General features: G+C 41.7%; 2 protein-coding genes across 7 annotated transcripts in view; both read left to right on the forward strand.

Moving 5' to 3' along the window:
* The first annotated feature begins 62 nt into the window (after positions 1 to 62).
* Positions 63 to 15,979, forward strand: IER3IP1 (immediate early response 3 interacting protein 1). The gene is made up of 3 exons (XM_059139201.1): positions 63 to 284; positions 14,341 to 14,442; positions 15,633 to 15,979. The coding sequence occupies exons 1-3, from the start codon at positions 194 to 196 to the stop codon at positions 15,686 to 15,688; spliced, it is 249 nt and encodes an 82-aa protein (XP_058995184.1). The 5' UTR covers positions 63 to 193; the 3' UTR covers positions 15,689 to 15,979.
* Positions 15,980 to 20,471: 4,492 nt separating this feature from the next.
* HDHD2 (haloacid dehalogenase like hydrolase domain containing 2) overlaps positions 20,472 to 22,000 on the forward strand; it is a 35,808-nt gene continuing 34,279 nt past the window's right edge. Inside the window, exons 1-2 of one of the 6 annotated variants that reach the window (XM_059139198.1) lie at positions 20,473 to 20,612; positions 21,598 to 21,941. The gene's annotated coding sequence lies outside the window, so the exon portion shown is untranslated. Of the gene's footprint in view, positions 20,682 to 20,792; positions 20,961 to 21,597; positions 21,942 to 22,000 lie in introns of those variants that run through there. The other 5 variants (XM_059139196.1, XM_059139195.1, XM_059139197.1 and 2 more) reach the window with 5 other exon arrangements.

Below are 22,000 nucleotides of genomic sequence, written 5' to 3' on the forward strand. Positions count from 1 at the left end.
AGGTCTAGACAGCCGATCACACGCGCCTCGCTGACGTAAGGGGCGGGTCCTAGGCAGGTCGGGGCGGAGCTTCCGGGAGAGCGCGTTTGGGGCCTCCCCGGCTCCCGTAGGAGAGCTCCGGCCGTGGCGGCGCCACGTCCCCTGCGGCGGCGGGAGAAAGATCAGTTGGGCCTCGGGGCGGCTCCGGGAGGCCATGGCCTTTACGTTGTATTCGCTACTGCAGGCGGCCCTGCTCTGCGTCAATGCTATCGCGGTGCTGCACGAGGAGCGCTTCCTTAAGAACAGTGAGTGGGACCGCGGGGCCGGGCTGAGGGGGCGGCGGCGGAGCCCGGGGCGTGCGGAGCAGAGGTGGGTCCCGGGAGGGGAGACCCTGGGCCGCGACCGACGAGAGCCCGAGGGCTCCACTCTTGGCGGCCTTTCCTTGGAGGGAGGAATCCGGAGCCACTTCCGTCTCACCGAGTTTGAGCTCAACAGCGGGACGAAGATGAACAGATGTCGCCTGTGTGCGGGACCCCGGGAGTTGGGATGGGAAGGGGTGCAGAGAAGAGCCGGGGACTCTGCCTCTGACTGCGATTAGTGTAGCTTAGTAATTTAATGTCCTCCTCTGTGATCGCTTTTAATGATCAGGAACCTGGGGTCTGAGGTTTTAGTTACAGAGGGAGGGGCGTGGCTCATTTTGGAGCACCGGCAGTTGAAGAATGAACTGATGGAGGGCCATGGGGATTCCTGGTGTTTGAGGCTAGGTGGAAGGGGAGGGTGTTCAGATTATCATGGCATCCAGACACCCACGTTCCAAGTGAAGTTTATTCAGCCCAGTTTATTGGATGTCTTCAGTGTGCCAAGCTAGAACCAAAGAATACCAAGATGAAGACACAATTATGCCTGTCATCCCACACAATACGGCGATTTCCATGCCATCCTGGGCGGGCCACTAATTGCTGTATGAGGCAAAATTAAGACAGGATACTGCACGAGGTGCCTCATTTGTCTGCGCAAGTATACCTAATCACAGAATACACCATCATTTGTAAGGACGCCAAATATGTCTCTGTGAGTCACGGAAACCCAATCCCATGAGCAAGATTGATTCATTTCATTTATTCCTTCAGATTTACTGAGCACAAATTTTGTGCCCAGTCCATGTAATTAGGAGCTGAGGTTACAGCAGTCATTTGCTCTTCTAATGAAAGTTAAGTAAAATATGAGCAAGTAACAACGACAAGTATGCAGAATATTATGAAAGAGAAGTGCAGGGAAGCACTGCCTTGTGAATCTTTGAAAGCTTTGTAGAGGAAGTGTGTTTAACCCAAAATCTAATAAGTGAGTAAGCATTAATTAGGTGAAAGGTTGGGAGGGTGAGGAGTAAGAGCTCTTGTGAAAACTGGGGCAGGTGAAAATGAAGTTTTAAAGTTTTAAGCAGGGCAGAGACAAGATCGGATTTGTGTTATTTGCAAGAGCCTTACTGCAGTGTGGAGAACAGATTGGAAACGTAGAATAATGGGTGTGGGAAGCACCATTCCAAACAGGGCAAGTAGAATGGTGGCTATAACATCAGTTGAGTGGGTACAATAATAGTAACAACTAACACTTAATACCGCATCCTAGAATCTGTATCAAGTGCTTTGCATAGATTAACTTGTATGACCCTCACAACAACCCTATGCGATAGGTACTGTTTTCATCCCCACTTTGCAGATCGGAAACCAGAAGTACAAAAGAAGAGTGGGTAACTTTTCTATGATCACACAGTTAGAAAGTGGCAGAGCTAGGATTTACCAAGGCATTCTGACTCAAAAGTCCATCTCCTTACTACTATAGTATACAGAAAAGTAGAAGATATGTGGGGGTTGAATTGTGTCCCCCCAAAAGATATATTGAAGTCCTAACCCTTGGTACCTGTATAGGTGACCTTATTTGGAAATTGGGTCTTTGCAGGTGTAATCAAGTTGAGATAAGGCCACACTGGTTTAGGATGGCCCTAGATCCAGTGATGTGTCCATGTAAGGAGAGAGAAATACAAAAACATAGGGGAAGAAGGCCAAATGACAATAGAGGCAGAGGTTAGAGTGATACAGCAAGAAGCCAGAGAATGCCAAGGATTGCCAATAACTACCAGCAGCATTGAGAGGCATGGATGAGATCTTCAGAGCCCACAAAAGGAACCAGCTCTGCTAACCCCTTGATTTTGGTCTCCAGAACCATGAGAAAATAAATTTCTGCTAAGCCATCCAGTTTGTGGCATTTTGTTAAGGTAGTCTTAGGAGACTATATAAATCAGAAGATACTTTAAAGATAGAAAAGGCAGAATTTCACTGTTTGGACATTAGGAATGAGGGAGAGGAAAAAGGCAAAGATCTCTAGGTTTTCTGAATTAGCAACTGAGTGAAGCGTAGTGCCTTGACCAAGGTAGAGAGTACTGGAGGAAAAATGAGGGCAGCATTGGTGGGTAAAAAGGTGAAAAGATAGTGAAATAAGTTTTGGATACGGCGAGTTTGAGATTTCTGTGAGATATGTGAGTGGAAGTGTGGGATAGTCAGTTGGAGTTAAGTCTGTAGAATAGAAGCAAGAGCCACAGTGGAGATTGAATTTGAGCTTGTCAACCACAGATGATAAATGAAGCCATACGAAGAGATGAAATTGCTCAGGGAAAGAATACCGTACAAAGAGAATTGGTGACCAGGACAGTCCCAGAATCTCTTCCAATTTTTAATGTGTAGGTAGAGCTGAAAGAACGGACAGGAGAAATTGATGAGTGAGCAAAACAAGAGAAATGGGAAAATCTAGACAGTGGGGTTTCACAGAAGTCAAGGAGACATGATACAGCAGGGGAATGTTCAGGGAAATCAGAGAAGGCCAGAAAATGTCCTAAGGATTCAGGGTAATAGAAATCATTGGTGATTTTACACAAGCAGTTACAACAGTGGATAAAATCCAAATTGGAATGTGTGAGAAGTGGGTAGAAAGTGATAAAAGGGAGATCGCTGTAACAAATAACAGAAATAATGAAAAATTTTGCAATACTGTGAGAATTACCAAAATGTGACTGAGACACAAAGTGAGCTGTTGGAAAAGTGGCACCGATAGATTTGCTTGACACAGGATTGCCATAAACCTTCAGTTTGTGAAGAACACGCTATCTGGGAAGTGCAGTAAAGGGAGCACTGAAACAAGGTAGGCCTGTATAACAATGTATAATTTAAAGTGAGCAATGATCATGTGATACATATATATACTACAAAATGGGTACCACAGTTACTGTTCTCCACCTCACATAATTATAATTTGGCTGTGTTGTGAGGATAAGAACATCTAAAATTTCCTCTCAGCGCAACTTTCAGGTATACAGTTCAGTATTTTTAACTGTGGTCACCATGCCGTACATTAGATCCCTGGAACTTACTCATCTTATAACTGAAAGGTAGTACCTTTAGACCAGGAATTTCCCATTTCCCGTTTCTCTCACCATTCAGCCCATGGCAACTACCATACTTCTCTGTGCCCAAGAGTCTGATGTTCTGAGGTGCCACATGTAAGTAAGATAATATTTGTCTGGCTTATTTCACTTACCGTAATACCCTCCAGATTTACACATGTCAGAAATGACAGGTTTCTCTTTTTTATGGCCAAATAATATTCCATTTAATATATATACACAACATTTTCTTTTCCCATTCATCTGTCAGGCCATACTTAGACTGTTTCCATGTCTTGGCTATTGTGAATAATGCTGCAGTGAACATAGGAGTACAAATATCTCTTCAGGATAGTGATTTCATCTCTTGGAGAAATACTCAGTAGTGCAGTTGCTGGATCATATGGTAATGTGCTATTTTTAATATATATTTTTTAAAAGATTTATTTGTTTGAGGAGCGCCTGGTGGCTCAGTGGGTTAGGCCTCTGCCTTCGGCTCGGGTCGTGATCTCAGGGTCCTGGGATCGAGTCCCATATCGGGCTCTGTGCTTAGCAGGGAGCCTGCTTCCCCCTCTCTCTCTGCCTGCCTCTCTGTCTACTTGTGATCTTTGTCTGTCAAATAAATAAATAAAATCTTAAAAAAAAAAGATGTATTTATTTGAGAGAGAGAGAATGCACCTATGAGTGGAGGGAGGGGTGGGGGGAGAGGGAGCAAGAATCTCAAACAGACTCCCCACTAAGCAGGGAGCCAGTGCTGAGTGAGATCTCGTGACCCTGAGATCACAACCTGAACCAAAACCAAGAGCTGGATGCTTAACCGACTGAACCACCCAGGTGCCCCAGTAGTTCTATTTTTAATTTTTTGAGGAACACTATGGGGTCACTAAAAACCTATTAGAATGAATAAGTGAGTCCAGTAAGAGTGCGGGATATGAGGTCAGGAGCAAATTGTTTTTCTATACATGAACAATGAACAATTGAAATTGAAATTAAAGAAACAATTTCATTTACAATATAAATAACAAAATACTTAGTGATAAATTTAACAGAAGAGGAGCAAATCTTGTACTCTGAAAAATATAAAGCATTATTGAATAGAATTAAAGAATAAAAATATTCTTAAAGGGAATTAAAGAAAATAAAGACATCCATGTTCATGGATCAGAAGACTTAATATCATTAAGATGACAATACTTAGGGACCCCTGGGTGGCTCAGCTGGTTAAGCGGTTGCTTTCAGCTCAGGTCATGATCCTATGGTCCTGGGATCAAGTCCCAGATGGGGCTCCTTGCTCAGTGGGGAACCTGCTTCTCTTTCAGAAGCCTGCCACTCCCCCTGCTTGTGCTAATTCTCTCTCTGACTTAAAAAAAAAAAAAAAAGACAATACTTAATATTATTGATTTACAGATTTAATGTAGTCTATCAAAATCCCAGTTGTCTTTTTGCAGAAACTGACAATTGCTCCTAAAGGAAATGGACCCAGAATTCCCAAAATGATCTTGAAAGAGAATATAATGCCTAGACCTTATTCCAGACCTGCATTTAAATTTTCCAGAAGTGAAGTTCAGCAGTGTCTTTTCAAAAATTTCTGCAGGTGACTTAGCTTTGTGCCCCAAATGAAAATCATTGCTACAAACTGTTGGAATGGCCCAGAAATGTTAATACTTTGCCCCCTAGAACTTTGTCTTCATTTCCTCCTCTCTTCAGAAGTAGCACAGATATTTTATCTGAACATGTGTTTTGAATATGGTCCCAGAACTATGGGAAAACACTACCTTGGCTTGTCTAAGTAAATAAGCTGTTGTTTTAAATCTTTTTTTTTTTTCAAGATTTTATTTATTTATTTGACAGAGACCACAAGATTGCAGAGAGGCTGGCAGAGAGAGAGAGAGAGAGAGGAGTAACTAAGCTCCCTGCTGAACAGAGAGCCCAGTGCGGGGCTGGATCCCAGGTCCCTGGGATCATGACGTGAGCCGAAGGCAAAGGCTTTAACCCACTGAGCCATCCAGGTGCACCAAGCTGTGGTTTTAAAGTATCTAAGGGGTACCTGGCTGGCCTAGTCGGGAGACATGCCACTCCTGATTTCAGGGTCCCAAGTTCAAGCCCCACATTGGTCATGGAGCCAATTTTTAAAATCTCCCTTAATTCATGGGTGCCTGCCTGACTCAGAGGACCATGTGACTCGTTCTTGGGGCTGTGAGTTCACAGCACATGTTGTGTATAGGGATTACTATAAAAAATAAAAAGTGAAATACCTAAGTGTGTTTTAAAATAGAATTTTAAAATATTTTAAGTATTTGTTAAATATTGTTTATGTAGGCTCTTAACTCTTGCCTAGATTTTTATAGTAACCTCCTCACTAGTCACCCTCCCTCCAGTTTTGTTTCTTTGTTTTACCTTCTAAGAGAAGCTGAACATGTTCCTCAGTGGTTTGAAATTCCTGAGTTCTTTAATACTCACAGCCTCCAATATAAAAGTCAGACCATCTTGTGTGACTGACATGCTCATCATAATGTGTCCCTTCTCTGTCCTTCCCTTTTACCCTTCCCCAGTATTTACCTTGTATGCCATTCTTACCAGGGTGCTTTTCTTTGCTACTGAGCTTTATGCATACTATCTCTGCCTTCAGTGACCTTGACTTACCTCAGACTGTTCTTTAAGGTCTATCTACCATTTGCCTCTCCCAGAAACCACCCTTGACCTATTCCATGGGCTGTAGCCCCACTGCAGTTCCTTTGTGGTCTTCCCCAATAGACTAATGACAAGGATTCTCTCATTTTTTCAATTCCATCAGTCAGTGAATATCTTCTAAATAACTGAATAATGTTACCATTATCATATTGTTGCAACTCCTGATTTGAGAACTATATGTTTGTACAAATAGTTTAATTAATATTTTGACTGTAATGCAGATTGTGTTTCTTCTAGTGTTCCACAGTGATGCAGATTCCCTTTCTGTACAAGAAAAAATAAATACACGCACATAGTGAATTTTAATACCTGTAAAAATTATTCTTACTAGTTTTTTTATGGTGCTGGGTATGGATCCATTTGACAGGTATATCCAGTAGCATTTATGAGTGCTACAGAAGAAACATTTCATATATGAAACACTGTATGAGTCCGCTCTCGCTGCCAGAACAAAGTATCATAGACTGGGTAGCTTAACCAACAGAAATTGTTTTCTCCTGGTTCTGAAAGCTGGAAGTCTAAGATCAGGTAAAGTTCTGGAGAGGGCTATCTTGCTGGTTTGCAAATGGCCACCTTCTTACTGTGTCCTCACATGGCTAGGTGGAGGGAGCAGGGAGGAATTGAGATCTCTCTTTTTTTTTTTTTGTAAGGCCAAAGCCCTATCATATTAGGGCCCTACCCTTCACATCCATTTAACTGTAATTACCTCCTTAAGACCCCATCTCCACATAGGCTTTAACACAGAAATTTGGGGGGAGACACAGTTCAGTCCATAGCAAATAGTTAAAATTTTTATTATAAGGTATTACTGATTCAGGGTTTAAATGACTACACCAGAGCCAGTGTAACATTAGAGTTTAGAGTAACGAGAGCTGTATGAGTCCAAGCAATGGATGGAGAATTCCTAAAGGAGGTAGATGTTAAACAGTAAATCAGGTGTGCATAAATACAGAGAAATGAGTGAGGCATTCTACATGTATGGATAGTCATGATGTGAGCATGGCAGCTTATAGAACATTGAGAAAACCATGTAGACATGTAAAAAAAACTTCTCTGTAAATATATACTCCAAAAAAAATTTGTTGAATTTCATCCCAGATTAAAGTTTTATGTTGTGTTGGAAATTAATTACATTGATCCAAGAAAGATTAGTCCAAATATACCAGATCGTTTACTTCAACATTGATCTTTTTGATCAAGGTAATATTTTAAGCTTTATGTTAGCAGAATTCTTTATTGTGGAGATAGCATTTGATTCCCATGCAAACTTGGTGACACTGACAAAGTGAAGCACACTTATTTCTTTTGCATATATGGAAATAGGGTCAGCCAGCCCTTAAATCTGTATTAATACTTTTTTTTTTTTAACATTTTATTTATTTATTTGACAGAGAGAGATCACAAGTAAGCAGAGAGGCAGGCAGAGAGAGAGGAGGAAGTAGGCTCTCCACGGAGCAGAGAGCCCGTTGTGGGGCTTGCTCCCAGGACCCTGGGATCATGACTTGAGCCGAAGGCAGAGGCCTTAACCCACTGAGCCACCCAGGTGCCCCTGTGTTAATACTTTTAATACTAACACTAACTATACTAATACTTTTCTTGAGAAAGTATCTGGCTGAGGGTTGTTGTCTGAATCTGTGTGGATTGCCATTTTGTATATGACTTGAAGTCTGGGCAGAAGAACATTTTTGGTATTTGCAGTAAGTCACTTTTTATATTTAATTGTCTTCCTGAAATTATGGCAGGGACCAGTGGTGGCTGGTCTTACCATTTGTTCTCTAGCAATGGAAGAAGTGTCAAGACAGTGGTAGAATTAAATCTTTCTCCTTAAAAAAAAAAAAAAGCAAAGCTCTTTAAAGCTTTGACCAGTTTCCTTAGAAAAACAACTTCCCTAAATACCAGTTGGAGAGAGAACTATTTGTTATAGTAAAAGATAATCCATGGCATCTGGTCCTTTACTTGTCACCTTTGTGTTTGTCCATGGAATATCTAAACAAATGATTTACTCTCTCTGCCCAGAGTTTAGTTTTCATTCTGGTGGCTTGAGAATAGAGACTAGACTAAAATTAACTGGTAACTTAATACTTTTAAAAATACTTTGATGCTGATGCTTAAAATATGGTACTCCCAGTATTGTAGTTTTATCCTGTTTTGTTGAAGAGCAGTTATTCAGTGTTGGAAAATACATTTTTTTCTGGCAGTCACTCCACTTATTAGGTAAAAACATTCATTCAGACATTTCTGAAACAGATATAAAGGAAAAAAGATTGTTGGAAATTATCTTTCTTTTTTCTTTTTTCTTGTTGATTGGTTTATTTGAGTAATTGACACACAATGTTACATTAATTTCAGGTGTACAACATAATGATTTGACAGATTTATACATTATGCTGTGTTCACCACAAGTGTACTTACTACTTACCATTTGTCCCAATCCATAAGTAGATCACTCTTACAGTATCATTGATTGCATTCCTTATTCAGTGCCTTTTACTCTCACGACTTACTCATTCCATAAATGAGAGCCTGTACTTCCTTCTCCCCTTCATCCATTCTGCCCATTCCCCCACTCTCCTCCTCTCTAGAAACCATCAGTTTATTCTCTGTATTTATATATCTGATTCTGCTTTTTGGCCATGCATCCTATGGCATTTGTCATTCTTAGACTGACTTATTTTACTTATAATAATATCCTCGAGGCCCAGATTGTCGTCTTAAATGGCATTATCTCATCCCTTTTTTTGGCTGAGATATATTCCAGTGTGTGTTTGTGTGTGTGGAAATTATGCTTTCTAACAAAAATTGAGTGCATGATCCATAACATACTAAAAACAAGTCCTTTTTACCATCTGAGATTGTGGCTGTGGGTGGAAAGGCTTGATAATTTTAGCAATGATAATTCTAAAACAAGTAAAGGAAATGAAACCAGCAATACAATTTAAAGCTGGTTTTAAAACATAATTTTAAATATTCAGAGTGACTCGTGGATGAAACCTTCCCACTTGTAGACCTTGTCCCTGCCCTCATGGTGTTCATGCCCTGGAGAGGAAGGCCTAATTGCATAGAGATTTCTCCAGTGGGTAAGCATCTTTACAGGCTTGCTTTTTAAATTTCATTTTCCTTTTTATCAAAGCAGTGTAAATGTGTGTGTGTGGTTGTTAAAGTCTAAAAGCTCTTCTGTTTGTAAAGAAAGATAGAAACCTTCTGCCCCATCTCTCTTCAGCCTGAGCCCCATTTCTCAAAAGCAGTTATTTTCCAAGTTCACTGACTTACTGCTGTGGAAGGGCTTAGTATAACTATACCATCAGCAGTGCATTTGTACTTGTGGGAGCCCAAGTACACACACATTTCCTTTCCTCCATCTCTCTTATCTCCAACCAATTACTGGTGATATTGGTTTCCATATTTATATTACTATCACTGAATATTGCTCACAGCTGAACAATAAAAAAAACAGTGATGTGTTTCCTCTAGTTGATTTGTGGTTTGGGTATAGAATTCTAGATTGGAACTAATTTTTCTTCAGAATTTTGAAGACATTTTTCACTTTACTCATTTCCAGTATTGACATAAAGAAGTCTGATACCATTCTGTTTCTGATTATTTGTACAACCTGAGTTGCCTCTCTGAAAGCTTTTAAGGTGTTCTCTTTGTCTTCAGAGGGCTGAGATTTTACACAAATGTGGCAACATATAGGCCTTTCCCCCCCCCATTTATTGGGCTGTTCTCTCATTGGGCCCTTTTGGCTTAAAGGCTCATGTCCTTCAGTTCTGCAATATTATCTCTTAATATTATCTCTTAATATCTCTGATCTTTCTTCTTGTCTGTTCTTTCTTCTGTCTTGAAACTCCAGTTATTTTGACAGGTTAATACTCTTCTTTTTCCTTTAGCCTTGTCTAATAGGTTTCCTCAACTTAATCTGTCAACCTCTTGAACTTCTTAGGCTAATGTAGCAAGAACAAGGGCTCTGTCTTAATTCCTTAATGTTCCTTTTTTATGGCATCCTATTCTTGTTTCATAGGTATAGTAGCTTTACTCTCTATGGATATTCATTTTTAGAATATTTTCTCCTGGGGCGCCTGGCTGGTACAGTCGGTAGAGCAGATGATGCTTGATCTTGAGGTTGTGAGTTTGAGCACCAGGTTAGGCATAGAGATTACTTAAAAAAATAAAGTATAAACCAGTCACTTTAAAAAAATAGTAAAAATACTGTCTTTGACTTCTTGCTTTGTCTCTTCCTCAAAGTTTCCTTTTTCTATTTTTGCTCTGTCTTCCACGTTAAGGATTGTTTCTTCTGACAGTTTTTTTTTTTTTAATTTAAAGATTTTTATTTATTCATTTGACAGAGGCACAGAGAGAGAGAGGGAACACAAGCAGGGGGAGTGGAAGAGGGAGAAGCAGGCTTCCCACCGAGCAGGGAGCCCAAGTCGGGGCTTGATCCCAGAACCCTGGGATTGTGACCCGAGCCAAAGGCAGTCACTCAATGACTGAGCCACCCAGGTGCCCCCTGACAGTCCATGTTTAAGTGTAGGGCACAGAAAGATTCATTGGAAGCTGTGCTCTGTGGCTGGGGCTTGTTTACTAGTGGGTCTCACTGGTGTTTAAAGAATTTGTCTTGTTGACCCTTCCCTCCACCTCCCAGTGTCAGTATCTGAAGTCTTTCTTCCTGGGGAGCTGGACAGTTTCCAAGTATTTTTCTAACTTCCTGCCTGCAGAATGTAAGCGTTATATGATCAGACTTAGAGACAAGCAGAGGAGATGGGCAAGAGTCTGACACTTTGGTGTGCAGACTTTCATTCCATCCACTCATAGTGGACGTCCCCAAATCCAGAGCTTCTGTGGTTCTCTGGTGAGAGTATACTTCTCGTCTTTGATGTAGTGAGAGGCATACTCTTCCATCAGTCAAGTCTAGGAAAGGAGATGGGAAGGCAGGGGGCAGAGAACCGCTTTTAGGTCCACCTTCAGTGCGTCCTCCTGTTTTTCACCCCTGTTGCCCACATTGGCTCTTTGAGGTTTCTCTCACCTTCCCAGGGTTCTCATTCTCAGCAGGAGTTTCCCCAGTGTTGTATTGTGTGCTCCCTGCAGAGTTTAGGTTTCAGCTTTCTCTGCTAGGTCAGTTACCCTACTTCATTTATTTTTTAATGTCCAAATTTTGATTGACTTCTCTTGTCTGGAGACTTCTCTTTTGTTAACATATATCCTTTATTGTCATTTTTAGTAGGGTTTCAGGACAAAGCTAAGCTAAAAATGTATATCCATTGATGAGGTTCAAGGTTTAGGACATGCTGCCCCAAAATATGACACCTTGGCCGTATTGAGTATCTTAAGCTGAAGGAGCTCGAGAAAATGGCAGAAGCAGGAAGATCACTCTCACCGTCTGCTCCCATCTCCCCTTGCCCTCTTTTCTCAAAGCCTGGTGTTTAATCTCCCATGTGAAAGGTACCCTCCCTGTATCAGGAGGAGGGGAGACATCCTTATCACCAGAGAGGAAGGCTGTAAAAACACACCTTGTTACTTTTCCACCATTTATTACACCCACTCCCAGTTCAAACTCCTTTGTCTTATCAGTTCTTCAAAAATGTCTCAAAAGCTTCCTGCTATAATCACTTCTTTAGGTCTACTTTCTCTTCTGAAGGCTCCCATGTACATGTGAGAAGTTAATAGAATTTGTATGCTTTTTCATGTGTATCTGTTTTTATCAGTGTAATTTTCTTTCTTTTTAAAAAATATTTTATTTATTTTGAAAGAACAAGAGAGAGGGAGAGATGGCGGGGCTCAGTCCCACAACCCTGAGTTCATGAACTGAGCCAAAATCAAGAGTCAGACACTCAGTCAACTGACTGAGCCCCCAGGCACCCTTTATCAGTGTAATTTTCAGACCTAGTCAGGGACCCCAGGAGGGTCAGAGTTAACTTTTTCCTCCTTGACCCCATTAGGTTGAACCAGCACCACACTGCTTTTTTATTGTACAGAGCTCTTAAAGAAGTTTCTGTAAGTAAGTTATCCCAGCGATGTGGGTTTCTCACAGAAATCTTCTGTTGCAGTTATGCAGGTTGGAAACTGACACAGCTGATGGTGGGTGGTCATTTTGTGTGTCCTCTACATCTAGAGAGGAATATGAAATAGTTTTTACCACACTGTAAGTAGGTGAAGGCTCATGCTACAGTTTGAACTTAAGATTTACAAAAAGAGGACTGCCATTTGGTGGGCAGTGCTGATTGAGCTATCAGAACAGTGAAACAGTTATTTGGAGGAAAGGCATGGTGGTAAAACTCGTAGTAGAGTAGAAGCAAGTGTTGGAGAAGTGGCAGTTTATTTGCTTGCTGGACACAGTCGATCCTGAAGTAGGAGGGTGATGTTGCCCAGTCAAGATGCAGGTCTATTTTCTAAAATTGCGTTTAGCTTGGATGGATTTGTACATTTAATATGGAAGATTTGTCTTCATCTCTTAAAGCTATAGTGGAATATCTGTTCATATTATAACTTACTGTGTCATAAAAATTCAGAAATAGAGTTCTTTGGAACTGTGATCCTAAAATTTACCTTATTTCACCTTGTCCCAGATTAACTCAGTCTACCATTATTCACTTCAATTCCACAAACATTTACTAAGTACTTGCTGTGGGGTGGGGGTGCGGGAGAGTGGGAAGGTGAAGAAAGACTAAATTTAGTCCCCGTCTTCCAGGATTTTATAGTCTAATAAGACACTTGAAAACAACTAACCAAGGAGAGCACAGTTACTACGATTAGGAGGCTATTTGGGGAGCAAAGAGAAAGAAGGCTTATTATGATATGAGAGGGAACTAGGAGAGGCCCTCAGGATGAGGTCACACCTAGATTCAGAAGCTCCCTTTAGTGTGTAGCGCGATTAGTGGGCATTGAGTGTGGATAGGAATTCTTGGAAGGTCATGGTGGGCTGTAGGGCTAGAATGTCAGTTTCAGGAGTTTGGACTATATCCAGTAGGCAGTGGGAATCATCGCATGATCAGGTGGTGGAAAGATCTAACCCTGTAAGCGAAAAAATTCAAGGAGTCAAGACAGCTAGATTCCAGAAGCATCTGCTCAGAGAGTCTTGAGAGACGTCAGAGAGGCTGATCGAAACCACCATGATGGTGGCTGCAGTGTGGGAGTGCAATGAGTGACAGCCCTGTGGACTGCAGGGGCTTGTCAGTAGAGCCTGAGCTAGGCCTCGAAGGGGGAGTGCGAGTCCGCACAAATCACCTCTTTTGGGAACTTGAATTTAAAAGTAGTTTTATCCCACAATAAATCTCAGGGTTGATGTGACCAAAGAAGCAAGCCAACTCTTTCTTGACTTTTATGTTGACCAAATAAAAGTTAATTAAACGAAGTGCAGTCTTGTTTCCTGAAACGTGGTTCTTTCATGTATAAAATAAAGATCATCTTCAAGTTTAAGGGCCAACATGTCAGCAAGTAAGTCCTATAGTCATCAGAGATACAAAACAATGTAAGATATGAAAAGTGGGCCTGAAATGCCAACCAGAGAAGGAGGAGTTGCAGAAATGAGGACTTGTAGGCCTTTAGCAGAATGTATGGCAGTAAAGCAAGAACTAGCAGATAAAGATGAAGAAATAATGATGTATAATATCAGGAAAGTGACACAGAAGAAGGTGAAAGACTCTTCTACAGAGAATAAGTGGGGTAATAGGCCAAATTGCTCAGCCGGAGTGGAGAAATGAGGAGCGTGACGACAGGGGAAAGATACGCCCCAGTTGGCAGGACGGACAGTGCTCGGAAAGCCTAAGCAAGCCTTGAGCACGTGTGCATTCACTTTTCCCCAAGGAATGTAGTTAGTGTGTCTCAGCTACAACATTTTTATACTGCTCAGTGGGTGAGATTTTATAAATTCTGAATTTAGCTAATTATCGAGTTTGACAGTATGCCTTGGTTTTCAGTCCTGACCTGAAAATGTTTTGTTTGAAAAAAGGGAAAAAACCAATCAGGGTGTCAAAACAATCATCTTCACGGAATTAAATGCTGTGGAGTAGTTCACACTGTAGTTTATTTTATAAAATCAGTGTGGAAATGAAATAAGATTGCTGCTATCAAAAGTAAAAAATATATGCTACAATATTTAATCAGTATGGTAACTTTTTAGTCAGATGACTATATTTTATGTCTTTAACAAAATCTCAAGCTAATCTTTTAGAAGATGACTAATGAGGGAGCAAGGCAAGTGCATAATAAATTTTAACACAGCTAATCATTTTTATATTATGCAGTTGGCTGGGGAGCAGACCAGGGAATTGGTGGATTCGGAGAAGAGCCAGGAATTAAATCTCAGCTAATGAACCTTATTCGATCTGTAAGAACTGTGATGAGAGGTAAGAAGAAAAACTAGTGATACACTCTTGAAGTTTTAATTTTGTGGTGTTTAAGTAGCAAAGCTTCTGAGTGTGAATACTATCATACCATTTTTGTAGTGAAGTTTTTTTCTGTTCAACCTGGGTTTACTGTAGAAGTTACTGATTTTCTTTTTTAGTTTTGCCTCTTCCATCTAAACCACTTGATGTGAATGGAATGCTCAGTGGTATATCTGTTCACGTGTTGCCTCTCAGACTTCAAAGCAGTGTTCTTACTTTTTGAAATTTATGTTGCTTCAAGTAGTGACCTCATCTAGAGTCCTAGAAGGCTTTTGAGAGGAAAATAAAGGTCCCATGTCTGCCAGTCTATTGGATATTATTTTAAAGATTTTATTTATTTGTCAGAGAGAGCACAAGCAGGGGGAACAGCAGGCAGAGAGAGAAGCAGGTTCCCTGCTAAGCAAGAAGCCCGACGTGGGACTCGATCCACCAGCTGAACTGGCGTCTCTATTGGATAGTATTTTAGAGCAACTGGAGAGAGAAGGGTTCAAAGTTTCTATTTAAAACCATTAAAATTAGGGTCTCTCTCTGTCTCCCTCTTTGTTAGGTGTTTTGATCACAACTTTGAATAGAATGGTAAATAAGTTCACTCTTAATTTAGTGGTGAAACTATGGAATCTTCTTTGCTCTTTTTTTTTTAAGAATTTTTTTTTTTTTTAATTTACTTGACAGATAGAGATCACAAGTAGGCAGAGAGGCAGGCAGAGAGAGAGGAGGAAGCAGGCTCCCTGCTCAGCACGATGCGGGGCCGGATCCCAGGACCCTGAGATCATGACCTGAGTGGAAGGCAGAAGCTTTAACCCACTGAATCACCCAGGCGCCCCATTCTTTGTTCTTTATTCTTATGTCAAGTGTCACAGCCATGTGGGTATTCTTCTGCCTGGGCCTGGTGTGCTTCTGTGTTCCCAGCCCTGCACTAGCACCATTCACATATGTCCCATATTGATCTAGTTCTACCAGTCACACAAGCCCTCTTTAAAATAAATTTTGGATTTTATGATCCAGTACATCTTCCTTTGTTACAACAATTTGCCACATGGTTATGAATGACATATTGTTTGATATTTTCATCCTGGATGCTAATAACTATTACTTAGTTTTTTCCTGTTATTTTCTTTATAGTAACAAACTTTTTTTTTTTTTCTTTACAGTGCCATTGATAATCATAAATTCAGTTGCCATTGTATTACTTTTATTATTTGGGTGAAGAACAGTGGGGGAAATGGAGACTCAGAAGAAGAGATGCCAGCAGAAGTTATTACTTCGGTCATTATGGGATATACATGTTATAGCTGGTCATCCTTGCACGTGACAAAAATGTAAATCTGACAATAAAACCAGAGTCCCTATTTATCCGATTTTTAAAAAAATGTTGCACTTACAGTTTCATTACAAAAAGATTAGGTCATCAGAGGCAGTAACTATCCAGAACTGGAATACATTTGATTGCTAATTGGTAATAAAAGTTCATCTTATGGTAAAGATTGTTCAGAGGGTACAGGACTGTCACTTGTGTGTTTTTAGAGATTTTTCTCTCTCACTTCTTTCTCAGGGAAAAATTTTTTTTCAAAGTTTTGAAGTTCTTTGTGACTTAGCTATGATGTGAGAGTGATTATCTTCCTAGATAAATTTAAAGGAATTTTTTAAAAGCAATTACTACATATAAAATGATAAGTCAGTAATTTGGATAGTTTTACTTTGAACTCTTTATTTTGTCTGTGTATCATTTCGACTATGACAAGTTCAAATTTATAGCAACTATGAGCAATACTCTCTGACTTCAGGGAGAATTCTGATTTTGTAAGTCAGTCACATAGGTTGTGTTTTTAAGTTCTTTCATGTGTTTGTTATTTTATTAATTGGCCTGAATGATGAGTTCAGATCCCTATCTACATATTTCCATTGGTAGAAAAATCTGTGTAGAAAAGTCTATGCCCTTTTTACAATAATAATTTATTTTTAAAAATCAGCCTAAATATTAGCCTGCAAGAGCTATCCTAAACAGTCACAATTAAACTGTGCTATGTAAGAAGACTATTGTGAAGCATTTACCTCTCCCCAAATTATGACATTTCTGTTCTCTGGAGTAGCACATTAAGGGGTGTAGTTCTTAATTTTTTATTCTGTCTGTCAGAAGAGATTCATGTTAGATAAGTCTTCGTTTTGTTTTTATATTCTTAGACCATTCCATATTTGCTCATCCCATAATACAGTTTATGCAGGAAGATTAAAATTATGTAAATGTTTTTTTCTGAAAACTACCAGTTACAATAGTTTAAAGGAATAGATTGGCATCTTTGTTTATAGGAGAACATTTGTAAATAAAGTTAAATTTCCAAGTCAAGTACTTGTTTTTGTACCTTACCTGTCAGTGTTAATTGAATTAATCTCATTTCTTTGCTATAAAATCACAGAGCACAGATTTAATGAAAGTAAACATTACAGTCACTTTTTTTTCCTTCAGTGAGTTAACTGAATTGCTGATTACATCAAGGAGACTCAAGAGCAACTTCTCTTCTATGACTACGTTACTTCTAAAACTTTGGAGCAGGTACTGAATGCCTATTGGCCATGCCTGAATTAGAGATAGATGATCTCTGGGCTGCAGGCTTGCAGTTGAACCAAAGAGATGTACCAGGGATTCTTAGTTGATTATCTGGCTCATGTGAGTAACTAACATATTTAGCAGCTAGAAGCAATGTTCTTTGGCCTTACAAAGATCCGATTCATGCGTCCAAGTTTAAGTTATTGAACAGGTTCAATACATGCAGTTAATTGAGAGCACTCCCATTTCTCCACAGACCATTCAGAATTTTTAAAGGAAAGAAAAGAGACCTTGGCCTGATGCCATTTTCTTGTAAAACTTCACAGCACACCTTCATGCTCATTTAGTGGCAGGATACTGTCCGAGTTCAGACTCCAGTGGAGAGCAGTCGTAGCACGGCAGGATCAGAGTATTGTGTAGCAAAGTGGGTCTGAGGAAACTGAAGCACTGAATCTCAAAATCTGTCATCTCTGGAGGCCACTTAACACAATGCTAGCTTCAGTGCCTGAAGGTCTGTAAGCTTTCGCAGGGTAGCCCTGATGTCCCCAGAGCAGAGATTCGGTAACCACGGTATCTTACTTAGTTGACAGTAACTTCAGTGTCTGCTTGCCTGCCCACATCCTCCCCCTTGCCATTCTCGTTAACAGTTGGTGATCATTCTAGATTCCAAATCTCCATGATGTTTATGGTCCTAATGTATGCTGACCTTGTGTCTATATTCCTCTGACCTATCTCATGAAGGATCTTGGCTCAAGTGTAGATGTTAACCAAACGTATACCCTGATCCTTAGTTAAATACAGTTGTTTTCAAGTATTGATTATTAATGGTAGAACCAGATTTCAAAAGGGATAACACAGAACTATAATGCCCCACTATTTGAAACAGATGAGAGCAGCCTACTTATTTCTAGTTGAAACAGGGATGCAAAGGCCCATTGTTTAACCTCCACCCCACTCTTGTCATCCTTTCTAAGGTCCTTCCCCAAAACTCCCCCAAGTTTTTGAAAACATAGTTAAAATGAGTATCTTAAAAAAAAAAATCCCAGCTTTAGAGGAGGAAGTGTGATCTGTAGTATACTGGTATATGCTATCACTTGAGTGTATAGGTACTCATCAAGGGACTTGAGAGAAAGCAATATATTTGAGTAGTAAAAAGAGTGGGAGGCAGGATATTTGTAACATGTTGAGCAAAACCTTTTATCATGACTTAAGACAAACTTCCTAAGACCTCAATTGTTTTCTGTTGTTTCATCTGTAAAACTGGTCAAGAATTATTTCAGAACAGAAATCTGCTCCAGGTGATTTTTATATGTATACCTTTTCCAGGTCACTAACCTTTGATGCTAGGTGTACCTCAACCAAAGAGATGTTCTCCCAAAGTAAATGTTTTTAGTGAAATAAATTACTTTCTCGGTGCCTCATAGTTTCAAAGTTATTACCAATAAAATTTTGATACTAAGCAAAATGGGATTCTTTTTTGCTGAAATTTTTCTTGGCTCCTGATTGGTCATTAGATGTCAGATATTGTGAAAACATTCTGTGCAAGGACTTCAGACGCATAATGGCCAGTGTCCAAGGGTATCGCTCAAGGTGAGTTGTGGAATCCTGCTGTTTTTGTTTCAGTTCTGACACTGCTTTCTTTACTCCCCCTTTGTGTTTTAGTACCATCTTTATCTTTTCCAAATTCAGCCCCTCCTTTTTCCTTTTTTGTCAATAACTGAAAATTTTTTTTCAGTATTGAAGTATAGTTGGTGTGTAATGTTAATTTCAGGTGTATAACAGCGATTTGACAGTTCTGTACATGATGCAATGCTCACTCCATGAGTTTAGTCACCATCTGTTTAGACATCCCATCCCTCTTGACTCATCTTGGCCTTTGGCAAGCAAAAGCACTCGAGTCAAGAAGGAAGCCATTAGTCCTGTTCAGTCATGCCACATTATAGTCACTGACACCATCACTTACACTACCAAACTGCCCAAGCCTGAAAGTTAGTAGTTACCTTTTTTTTAAAAGATTAGTTATTTCACAGAACGAGACACAACAAGAGAGTGAACACAAGCAGGGGGAGTGGGTGAGGGAGAAGCAGGCTTCCTGCTGGGCAGGGAGCCGGATGGCCTCGATCCCAGGACTCTGGGGTCATGACCTGAGCTGAAGGCAGGTACTTAACGACTGAGCCCTCCAGGTGCCCCCTTAGTAGTTATCTTGATGCCTACCTCTCCCTTACCAATTCAATCTCTAATAATTTCTGTTTTACCTCCTAAGATCTCCTGAATTTGTCTGCTTTGTTTCCCCACAATTTAGTGCAAGAATTGCTCTTGTAGCCCTGCAGTAGCTTACCTGGTCTCCTGTACAATTTGGTCCCTCTCCCATCCATTCTCCATACTGCAGCCAGAGTATTTAGAAAAATGCAAGTCTTAACATTACGCACTTGCTTAAAATCCTTCAGTGCTGTTTTAGTTCGCAGCTCTTAGTTCTGAAGGGCAAACTAGGAGCAGATTCCTTTTCCTTTAACCAAGTATGCCCTTACATAAAAAACAGACTTAATAAATATGAATAAAACAAAAACAACCTTCAGACCGAGTGGGGAGGAAAAGTAGAGGGTTGCTAGTCCAGAGAACGTGTTCTAGCTCACAACATAGACTGCAGCCCTGGGCAGAGGGGGTGTTGGATGGGTTCTGGTAGCCCCCAGGCAAGGAGTTCCATATGTACAAACCAGAGTGTGTATCCTACTAAGTCAGACTGCTCCAGAAAGTTTTTCATTTAGTCGTTTTCATAGAGAATGCATAAGATGACCACATCTGCACTCAAGAAGTTTTACTTATTTGAAGGCAGCCAATGTGGATCAGAGACTCCCAGTAGGTGCGTGGGAGAGGAGCAGTGAGGGAGATGGTTACACGCCACCTCAAGATACTGCTCCACTAGGGACGATAGGCAAGGCCTGGGGTTGCTCTCTAATGAGAGGCAGGATGGGAGAGTTGGCAGCTTAAGGTTTTGGAACAGCTGATGTAGGAAAAGAGGAACCTCGTTGCCTGAGGTAGGGGTTAACACAGCTGCAAATGCCAGATGCTATTCAAGTAGCAAAGCATAAAATGACTTAAGAGATCGGATATTTCACAGAAAGCATCACGGAGTTAACTTCCAAGTTACACCTCGAGAATGGGCATGAAGTGGTGCAGCGAGAGAGGGTGGCGGCAAAGAAAGGTACTCAGTACTTGGTTCACCAATGGGGCTGCAGAAGGGTAAAGAGCTGCTGAGCGAAGACAGAGGTTTCGTTTATCACACTTGGGGCTAAGCAGGCCGTGCCCTTCAGGGAGCGGGTCTTAAGAACAATTTTTATACCTCCAAAGTGGCAAGGAGCAAGCCTACACTCTAGAGTGAGGGCCCGCAACCCGGAAGCAGCCAAGGGCGGATGGGGCGGAGTTGGACAGGGGAGAGACGGGACTTCCGGTGCGGCTGTCGGCCCAGTTTCCGGCGTCTAGCGGCTGCTTGCTTGCCTGGACTGGCCTTGAGGACGTTGCGGACGGCAGGGTTGTGCTGACTTTCCTGGTAGCGGGGCTTTTGCTGAGGACGGCGTGCGGAGCAGGGGTGAGGAGCCGCTCTGGGACGGGCGACTTCCCACCCGTGCGAAGGCTGCGTTTCTTTGTGAAATGCTGGGTGCGTCTCCAGGCCACCCCCCTCCTGGGCCGCGGACCAACCCGCGCTCGCGCTCTGAGATGACGGTCCCACCCCTCCGGGCGGGGGCGATTCCCGTGGCCGCTGGGCCGGCGCGCATGCGCGGAGTGAGGCTCCGAGCGCTTCCGTGGGGCCGCGGGGCTTGGGGGCCGTGGTGGTGCGGGGCTGTTTGTAGTCCTGGAGCACATCGCGATTCTGGTGTGGTAGACATCCCACGGGACCTTCCCCCTGGACTGTTTTTCGAAGCTGATGTCCCTTCCGGTCAGTCTGGCCAGGTCCTGGATTTTGCAGTGGGGCGGAGTGCAGTGACCAGTCCTGAGGCCCTCCATCCAGGAGGTGGAGGAGCTCGCAGTTGTTAGTGCTGAAAGACCTTTGTTCCTGGAATCCTCCCGGTCAGCTGAGACCGGGATTCATGAATTGGGTTAACTCACAAGCCCATATTGAGCGGTCAGTAGTGCCGCGGAAAAGGCCACAACAGCTCCTTTCCTCATAGAGCTTAACACTTTGGACCGAGTGATAAGTGGAGTGATAGGAGCAAGCTAGGAGCTCCTGGCCCGTCCTTGGGCGAAAGGAGTTGCACTCGGGAATGCCAGAGGAAAGGATGCTAATCTGAGACCTATAAACTGCAGTTGTCCAGGAGAAAGGAGGATGTAGGGGACAGGTGTGGTAGAAGTCAGAAAACAAAAGGATTTCCAAAGTCCAGCGATGAGGGAGGTAGAGTATAGGGCTGGTAGCCTCCTGCAGTGCTGTGGAACTTGGGCGTCGAGTAGAGGGGAAGGAGTTGGAGAGGTGAACCCAGGGCTCCTCACAGCAGGGTTCATTGTTAAGACTTTTCCCTGAGGACCTTGCAGAGCAACTGGAAGTTTTTTTGTTTGTTTGTTTGTTTGTTTGTTTTAAGATTTACTTATTGACAGAGACAGAGGAGAGGGAACACAAGCAGGAAGAATGGGAGAGGAGAAGCAGGCATCCCGCAGAGCTGGCAGCCCCGTGTGGGATTGGATCTCGGGACCCTGGGACCTTGACCTGATCCTGAGGCAGACGCTTAAGGACTGAGCCACCCAGGCTCCCCCAACTGGAAGATTTTTAACTGGATGGTGACTGAAAACTAGTGTCATTTATGGAGTGCATACAATGGTTCCAGACTTTTTCACCAGAAATACATAGGGAAGAAAAGAGAGTTAGTATTCCCCAGGAGGTCTAGGAGGCATATCCTGAAAAGCCCCAACTTCGCAGGAGAAAATGGTTTGTTGAAAACTCTTGTCTTAAATATTTATTCAAGATTTGAATGATATGCCAAAGTA

Source organism: Mustela lutreola, chromosome 11, assembly GCF_030435805.1.
Source record: "Mustela lutreola isolate mMusLut2 chromosome 11, mMusLut2.pri, whole genome shotgun sequence".
Classification (NCBI taxonomy): domain Eukaryota; kingdom Metazoa; phylum Chordata; class Mammalia; order Carnivora; family Mustelidae; genus Mustela; species Mustela lutreola.

What these genes read in the sequence shown, in the direction of transcription:
- IER3IP1 (XM_059139201.1), top strand. Translation starts at nt 194, where the DNA reads ATGGCCTTTACGTTGTATTCGCTACTGCAGGCGGCCCTGCTCTGCGTC. An exon ending in GGAGCGCTTCCTTAAGAACA is followed by an intron (nt 285 to 14,340) that starts GTGAGTGGGACC and finishes TATATTATGCAG; the next exon opens with TTGGCTGGGGAGCAGACCAG. An exon ending in TGTAAGAACTGTGATGAGAG is followed by an intron (nt 14,443 to 15,632) that starts GTAAGAAGAAAA and finishes TTTTCTTTACAG; the next exon opens with TGCCATTGATAATCATAAAT.